Consider the following 9,484-nt stretch of genomic DNA (forward strand, 5'->3'; position numbering starts at 1 on the left):
AAACTTGGAACAAAATTCCACTTTTGACTTCACAACTAAATAGGATAAATACCTTCTACTAATGTGGCTTTAGGTACCTCATATATAGTAATACATCACTTTCCTAAAAAACCTGTGTAGTCTATAGTACCAAGCCAGCAACAAAATATATAATAAACTGCATTCAGTTCAAAAGTAATTAAAAAAAAAATGTTAAAGTGTGTTTGGTTCAACAAACATCACTACTGAAAAACTTCATTTTTAGGTTATCTGTAGTGAAAATGTGCTTCTTCCTTGGGATTGTTATATACTGCATGTTTCCATTTGACGATGAGGTTTTCAAGAAGAGGTTACAGGTAAAAGGATGAGCATGTCTGGAATCTGGTGATACCGACAGCTGAGAGAAGAAGAAAACCTAAGTTATTTTTTTCCACTCTAAGTTAATTACTTAGCAAATTTCAATCTAAGTTTTACACAGATTTCATTTGAAAAATAGCATAAGAAAAGAAGTTAAAAAAACCTGACATAACTAGGAAGATAAATGGAAAAGATTGCACTATATAATTTAACTTCCAGGTTAAAGTTGGCAACGTATATTTCATACCGAGCTTCAATTCAAGATACCAAACTGCGAGGCTTGTTCTTTCTGAGGCTACTCCAGAAAACAAACTGTCAATTTACCATAACTCTATATCATGATTCGTTTTACTTTTACTCCTTCTCCATCTACCTTGAACCACTTCTCTTTTGCCTAAACCCTGTCTCGATATTTTACAGATTTCCAAGTACATGTCAGCTACTGTGATCCCACCCTCATGTACTCATTTAAGAAAGTAGAACTGAATTTTGAAGTCATAAACTGGCCAGTCTTTTTTGGGCTTCTTTCCGAATTCTCTCACCTAACATCTCTTACATGTTCCCAGAGGTTCCCAGAACAGTATATATACATATTCAGTGTCCAATGGAGTAAACAGAATAAAACATAGTAGTGAAAGGGTGCCTCAAACTATCCATGTCCACAGCAACGAGTTGCCCAAGTCTGTTCTCCACTGAGGAAGGGAATGAGTGTTAAGAATATTCACTCAAAATACTACATTAAAAACAGAACACGACTGATTTTTTTAAAGCAATGGGAAATGACAGAACTTTCCTTCCAACTTACACTGCTTTAGCAAGAAAGAAATGGAGCACATTAAGGCCTGTTTGAGCAAAGACAAACTAACAACCAAGTCTTTCCATTTTATCCTATGTTTTGTAATACAGCTTAAAAATAGTAATGTTCTCAAATCCTTGTCGTTATAACATCAATTCTGCCTGCCGCCTTAAGGAGCTCCTTTTTCTCCTTGAGTGAACAAACCAAATCTGAATTATTCTGAATATTTGAAATGCAAGTTTGAATGTAATTTCTTCTCTAACGTCTCCCTTCCCATATATTTTAGGAGTGAGTTACAATCGTCATTCTCAGTGATCAATGTGTTCATTCCTCTACAGACACGCTAATTTTCCTTTGCCATTAGAGCATCCTGATTTTATATATCACTCCTCTCCCTCAACCAATAAGTAATTTGACCGACAGTCCAGCTTATATAATTAATAACTTTACATTTCAGCATTCCCCTTCTCTAAAGCTGTCAGGTCTCAAAGAGCAAAACCCAGCTCCTCATTCAAACAATCATATCAGGACCAAACAATTAACATTAGGACATGTGCTAGAACAGCTGGGTACAGCACAGAGGAGTGTGTGAAATACACTCAGTGGTTCTCTGGAGTATTTTACCTACTTTAGAGCAATTCTTACCTTGGTCTGGATCAGTGCTTTGCAGTCATTAATACTGAATCCATCAAATCTGAAGTCCTCATTATCTTTAACATTTGATTCCTCAAAAAAGTCATCCTGGCTCTCCAAAAAGTCCTAATAAAACATAATTTACATTATCTTTATGAATTTCTATCTCATCTCAAAGCATATAACCTAAAGATAAGTTTCCCTCAAATAACAATAACCACTACATTTTACTTTCTGAAGCTGTACTTTGATCTATCATTTGGCCCCATTGCATTAAAACAATTCTACGCCAAAACAAGTTCTATACACATGGATCTAATTGTGACTTGCAATACATGAATAAAAAAGCCATTTCCAATTAAAATTAGCCTTAACATATGCCAGAGAATAGCTGAGAAATACATCTTCATCAGTACTATTAAAAGCAATACAATTTTCCAGTAACAGAAAAGAAGTAATGCCGTAAGTTTAAGCTGCCAGGGCATTGATTTAATGCTGGTGTATTTATGGGCAAGCAAGGAACAGAAGGGGAGTCTAACTGTGTTGGAGAAATGTCTCCCTTTCTCTCCTGTTCAGTGACAGCTCTATAAAAGTGACTTTCAAGTGCAGAATAGCTGCTACACCTTCAACACTGTCATTCTGTTTGTGTATAACTTGCATAAAAGGTCAAATATGTCCATAAAATGAAAATCAAACACAGACCCCCCCCTCATACTTCAGCAATCAAATTAGCAATTGAAGCAGTTATTTCTGAGAACTGCATGTGACCAGTTCACCTCAGCTAAATAACCAGGTTGAATACTAAACCATCCCTGACACCTTTATCTTCTCAAAACAAGAGATCAGACAGTGACGTCTTTTTTTGACATCTTTCAATACTGTTGGTTTGTTCCATTTAAAACATACTCCTCTCTCCCTCAAGCCTTGCAAAACCAGAATAATCTCAGGAAAAGGGAAGTGGAACACGCTTTTATTTCATATACAGTAAAAACATCCAGTAATTACTTTAACAGCCTCTCTGATTCAAATCTAATTTTCACTTAATGGAAAGATATTAGAAGCTAACAATTTTCTCATGCTTTTAGCGAAAAAGAAAACCATCTTACTGCACACACATCTGAAAGCTACATCTACATCTATAATAAAGCTGCATGTACCACCTAACTCCACAGGGCGCTACATTAACGGAGACTTCAATGTAAAGACAATCAAAATTTGATCCTACACAATTTCATAGTTACTTACGTATAATGATGAGAAAATACTAGATTATAATTTTAAAAGGGTTCTCTGTAAAAAAGCTTATGACTCACCCGGATGTCATTCCTCATGCACCTGCATGTATAGTTTACAGAAAATTAGATTCATAACCATGTGTTTATACTGGCATACCAGCAAACTGTCGTTCAGTTACCTTTTGATTTGCATCTATTCCAAGAACACTCAAGAGGTTTTCTTGGCAATGAGATTTACTCCAGGGATGTCTTAAGCTGGGGGTATTATCAAAGTCTGTAAGTGTTCTCCATATGTTTTCAGAATCAATGCTAGGAAAGAAAACACAATCTGAGGTTACAAGGAGTACAAAGTTTCCAGTAGATGTATGTAACATATATTTTCGCTACATATAGTTGTTTAGTAGTCTACCTTGATCTAAACAGCAACTTATCTTAAAGACTATTTCTACATTCATTCATGTTATCAACTCAATGTACTAATAAGCCATCATGACAATTAACGGAAGCAAGTCAACATAACCGCATGCCTGGGCTGCTCAGATAAGAAGTGCATTAGAAGAATATTTCAGAGATTGTTATATGCCAACAGCTCAGATTATTCAATTGCTCCTGTGAATTATGCGTAGAGTTCAGCCCTATTAATTCTGCACTTTGCATCTTCTGTCTCTCAAACCTTTCTCCTTCCCATCACTCGTGTGTCCCCCCTGCAGCAGCTGCTGCTCAGGTGGTGACTCACATCTGCTCTGGACATGTCAGTGCTGCAAAACAAGCCAAAGGCACACGCTGCTGGAACAGTGAGAATTAGAGTTCCCTCTACATAGTACTTTGGCCTCCTACATTGCATTCATCCCATACAAATCCGGTTGCTTTTTGCTTAGAACACGATGCAGTTATCATTGATCTTAGTTAATCACCACAGTGTATCAGGGCTTTTGTGTCTTTAGTTGGTACCCTGCAATAATATTGCAGTCCCTTTCACATATTCACCATATTTCTCCACGAGTTTGAGGCTGATTGTAATATCATGCCTATGCAAGGAACTTGCTGAAAGGATACCCACATTCAATGTTTTAACTACATTTCTTGTGGTTCTTATGACATTTCCAAACTTTGGGCTGACCCACCTTTCTAGACACAAAGCCTCAGATGTATGCAAAAATAACAATACTGCTCAGAAGCTACTGGTCCTTCAAAAACACGTAACAAGTCTAAAAGTGTTAAAGCTGTCTTAAGAGAAAGCTAAGTTAATGATACTAATTGCTATTAACATAACCCCAGGAAAGAAGCCAGATGCACCACAGGTTCTGAAGCACATCTGGTTAAACGTGAGGAGAAGTTACCACCTGGGAAAACTGGGGAGGGAGAAAATAAAGTGAGTGGGTTGTCAGCAGAAGCGGCAGCAACGCGCCTGCCTCAGATGATGGCAAAAGAAGTCGGATGTGTTGTACAGAAAGGACAAGCGAACAGGAAGAACAGGCTGCCTGTTGGGTGTTCTGGCATTCCACAGGCTTAGTCATCAGCAGGCACACCAACAGCAGGAAAAACCCGAAGCAGGAATTAGTAATTTTGATGTACTCCCTTCCTTGTTTTCTGATGGCTAAAACACAATCCATTTCCTTTAACAACACAATACAAAATTTGTACATCTATATGCTGAAAGAGATTATTAAGTTCACCTGCTAGTATCACTGATTTTTAAATTATGAAATAGACAGTATAATTCCTGAGGAACTGTTTTGTGGTTTTGTTTGTTTTGTTTTTAAACTGTTGATCTAAACTCATTACCAAACTCGATTCTCCGTAAGTTCAGGAATCCCAACATCTTCACTATTTGTATCAAGTACTTGATCCAAGCTTCTTATGCTCTCTCTGGACTGTGATACAAAGACTTCAGGAAAGCCCAACTTAAATATATCCTCATAGCTGTGGTTTTCCTAGAAAAAACAGAGTTTTATTACAGACATTATACAGACCATCCCCACAGTTCATGAAGGACGTAGTCCAAACACTACAATGTTTCCAGAGATCGTGTTGTCAAACATTTTCAAAATTTGTATTACTATTAATGGGACAGAGTGACTAACCCCACAGCTCAGCCTTTCAAGTATTTACCTGGAATTAAGGGAGGAGAAGCAAGAAGCCAAGAGTTTCTGATGAACCTTATTCTCCCCAGCGGTCAAGACTCCACCTGCTCAACTAATTCAGCCCAGGTCAAACCAGATGTATACATCAATTCAAACACACCTAATTCAGCCGAAAGTAACATAACTGCTAAATACTACAGTTACCAATAAATACTTGCATTGTGTAAGTCTGCACAAAAGCTGGGGACAGTATCTCCATATCCTTCCATCCACACCTAACTTTTTCCAGTCTATGTTAAATATCAGAGCCAGATTTATGTGCCTTTTCCTCCTCTAGCAGTGATGAGGAGGAGGTTTGGAGGACTGAACACAGGGAAATGAGTGGCCCAAACAGGCCTCCTGGAAGTAACAGTGTTATCTGAAGACTAAGAAATACATATACAAGGAATAATGTGCATCATTTACATGCTATCCTAAAGGGACATTATCATGCCATCTGGTCCAGAAACTTTCTCCTTTTATTCCTTCTAAGAAGGAGTAGCTGCAATTTTCTAAATCAAAGCACTTCATTGACTTTACCACTCTGCAGAGGGACTGTGAACTAGGAGCACAAATGTTGTGTGAAAACCAGAGAATGAAACCAGTCAATTTGGGTTTTTTTGCCTAGCAATCAACAATTTAATCTGAAAAACATCAGTATGGATACTTCATCTGTTGACAGATTCATTTAATTGTAATTCGAATAGCTGAAATAAACTGAGATATTTCCAGTTTCATTACACAGAAATCAGACAAGTGTGGTGAATACTAAGGGAGTATGGATTTAATCTAATGGGTGACTGGGCAAAATCAACAGAGCTGGTAGAAGACTTCTGTACTTCTGAGTATCCTAGAAATGGAACTTCTGCCCCATGCAGCTCCTTCCTGAAGCACAGGCCTTGCCTGTCCTGAAGAGCAACTGCTGGGACATTCAGAGACTCCTTTGAATCTTGCCCAAAGTGTCATAATACTTTAAATTCATTTCTAAACTATTTCAATAGGGATACTATATGTTTGAGAAGCAGAATTCTGTGCAAGCACACTTGCTAAAGCGTACATGGAGAGTCATGCTCAAGGAAAAAGCCTTCCAAGTAGGTACAAAGCTCTATCATGGGACAGGAGCTGAGGGAAAGTCAGGCAGCTGCTCTGGGCTTGTAGGGGGGCAGAAATCACAGTCACACAAGTGTCAATGGAGGGAAGTACCGGACTGCTGTGTTTGTCAGATCTTCTGAGAGCCTGTGGCCATTCTCCAACATGCACACAAGTCACTGGCTCACAGTTTAGCCAAGCTAGATGAAAAGCCCAACTTTCAGGAAAAATGCAAGATTTTTTATTACTTTTATTACTGTCCACTTCAGTGGGTGTTTCTAAACTAAATTTGGGTGTAATTCTATTTGTACCGATTATAAAAATATGAATGCACAAATTTCATGTCCACGGTTTTTGAATAAATCCTCTATATCCTATTATATCAGAACAGTGCTTAAGCAAGTGCACTAGTCCCTCTCACAGTGACCGGTATTTAAGGAATACATGAAAATTCCTTAAAGTTATTCAATCATGTAGCCAAAGTATCCAGCTACTACAAGGAAATCAGTGATTGTTTTAATCTTAAAACATATGATTCTGTTCCAGACTGAAATCGTCTAATTAACAGAAACATTAGGTATTGAAGGTCAGACCTCTAATCTGTAGAGGTCCCCTCCAACCTATACCTGGATTTCTTTCAGTTGACTACACAGAAGACAGAGCCCCAGTCTGACTAGTCTGTCATCTCAAACAATAAGAAAGGCACAGGGATGAAGGACAAGCCACAGGTGTGTTCTGCACCCAAAGAAATCCCAAACAGCTCTGCAGCTGTTTCTCTACTCTGGACAACTTGAAACTCTAGGCAGGGTTAACTTACTCAGCTCATACTGAACATTTCCTTTTGCCTTTAATAAATGCAAAAATATAGCGAAAGCTTCATCAAGATTAAGATCTACTGCTTTTGGAAAGAAACCAAACAATCTGCTATATTCTATTTCAGCTCCAGTCATTACACTATTTTTTCAACACAAGACTTCTTGTTCCCAGCTTGCAGCAGTAGGAACAATTTAAATTCTCTGTTTTACACATACCAGTAATGAGGTATCTTGTGCTCTCTATCAGTGCTGGACAGCTTACCACACACATCTTGTGCTTTCCCTGGTAACACCTCTGCACCAGGTAAAGCTTCCAGGCAGGGAAGTTTTCCGTCTCCAGAAAACCCTCTGTTCCCTATGCAGACTAAAACTCAACTGATTACAAGCAGTAAGCTATTACTGCTACTGATTAACTCTGTGGAGGTCTTAGTTAATTGCTCTTTTTTTTTCCCCCCCAAATGCTTTAACTAGGACAAAAGCAGTAAGAATGAGGGTGTTTTGTATTTGTACATTCTTATTTTCCTATCGTTGCTTTGCTTCACTCTGTGAATGCATTTTTGGTGTTTGGTAAACACTGAAATCCATTAATTGCAAAGTGTAACCCCGAAACTGAACCATTTTTGTGTTGATAAGGAAACATTACATAACTTAGTATTTATGCAAATTATTAGTTCTAACATATCATGAGACAATGTAACATCCTATGCTAGAAAATAAATGATATCTAATTATTGCTATTCATTCATCTGTATCATTAACTTCTACCCACAATCAATCTAAATTCCAGAAAAACTGCTGGATTAATCATGCAGTATACTAAACAACAAAAGTTACTGTTATTGCCAACTTCTAACTCAACTTCATGTTGGTTTAGTTCAATAAGCTTGCAGGCAAGCCACAGAATTTTTGGCTCCCCTTTTTTGCTACCCACCTTCGCAATTTTTTGTTTCCTACGCTCATTCTTGTCTAGCTTTCGAGCTGCATGTGCTTCAGGGCAAAGTTCATCATTTCTACGTGCTTACTGAATTCTAGTGTCTAGAAGCAAAGTAGCACATTAACATTCTTTAAAGCTCTCCAGCAGGATAACTTAAGTATTTGTCAAACACTGTAAAAAAGTCACTTCTGTTCCACTTGAGTTAGCTGCAAAGTAGCCTGACGGTCTCTCTCCCTGTACAGCCTTATCCTCTACAGAGAAGGCATCCAAATACAAATCTTGAGCTGTAGGAAGCAGTAACACAAACATGTTTGGGTTTTGGTTTACTATTGACACGTACCTCATTGCGAGAGCTCGAGGCCTCCTGTGTCCCACCATGTAGAGACAGTTCAGGATGAAAGTGTCCAGCAGAAGCACTGCAACATCCACGGCTCGAGTCCCTGTCACCTCCAGAAGCTTTTGTTGACTTCCCCAAAACGTCAAGATTGTGACCGAATCCCTCTGATTTGTCTAAGGACTCCCTGAAGCCTTCAAAATCACCCCAGGAACCACTGGGTTCTGAGGTACCGTAACTGCTCTCAGAAAAGCCCTCACAACTTCTCCCTTTGCTGTTTACTACAGGGAAGCTTAGCTGCTTTACTTCAAGATTAGTAATTTCTTCATTACTTGTCCTTTCATTCAAGTTAGAGTCACTTCCATCAAGAGGCGTACTGCCTACTTCAACTGTTAGGTCTTCTAGAGACATCCAGTGAGATGTTTCTGTATTAGCAAGATTTTCTACTGGTGACAGGTTCTGCATCTTTAAGAAGAATTTACTTGTTGAAATCCGTACTGCAAAAAAAAAAAAAAAGGCTAATGAAGTTCAGTTGCATTAGAAATCTGAATATTTCCAAAACAGAATCAAATTAATCATTTCACCTCAAATAATAACACTGCTAAATAAAAACAGGATGACCTTCAGTGTCTCCTCCAGTAATCAGCATGTGCATGTTATTCAGTCTCACTCTCTATGTAGGATATTAGCCTGCAAAGAAAGAATTGTAAATAAATACTTCTGTGATAAGGGCTGTGTAGGAATAAAGAAAGATAGCTGATAAGGCAGGAGAAAGAATGTTCAGGCTAAAATAAACACATTCCAGTATTATACAACTGAAAATCACTGCAGGGAAAATTATTTAAAATTTACACATAACTATCTGCCCACATCACAAGAATGCCATTAAATCAGTGCACAATACTCAAAAATATTTAACATAAGTTCTTGGGTATTAATTGAGTACTGAGTGCACAGGAGACAGGCCTAAATAATTATAAACAATATCCAACACATTATATATTTTCTATAACTATGTATTTCATCCGTCTCGCGTATGCTCAAACACTGCTTTTGTTGTTTGTGTTGGGTTTCCCTGTTCGAAAGATTTCCTGAAGTGGTGTGATTTGCAGCAACGCCGGAGCTGGCCGTTTAATCCTGTGAAAAATACAGTGCTTCCAACTGTTTAAGCAATTAAGGCAGATGTAGT

At 38.1% G+C, this 9,484-nt stretch overlaps 1 protein-coding gene across 1 annotated transcript; it reads right to left on the minus strand.

The window, feature by feature from the left end:
• Positions 1-208: 208 nt before the first annotated feature.
• On the minus strand, positions 209-8,955 carry CLBA1 (clathrin binding box of aftiphilin containing 1; the record flags this gene model as incomplete). The annotated part of the gene is made up of 5 exons (XM_080345719.1): positions 8,302-8,955; positions 4,786-4,934; positions 3,180-3,309; positions 1,778-1,891; positions 209-376 (listed from the first exon to the last, which is right to left on the minus strand). The coding sequence occupies exons 1-5, from the start codon at positions 8,758-8,760 to the stop codon at positions 209-211; spliced, it is 1,020 nt and encodes a 339-aa protein (XP_080201845.1). The 5' UTR covers positions 8,761-8,955.
• Between the last annotated feature and the right edge of the window lie 529 nt (positions 8,956-9,484).

Source organism: Nesoenas mayeri (assembly GCF_963082525.1).
Source record: "Nesoenas mayeri genome assembly, chromosome: 5".
Classification (NCBI taxonomy): domain Eukaryota; kingdom Metazoa; phylum Chordata; class Aves; order Columbiformes; family Columbidae; genus Nesoenas; species Nesoenas mayeri.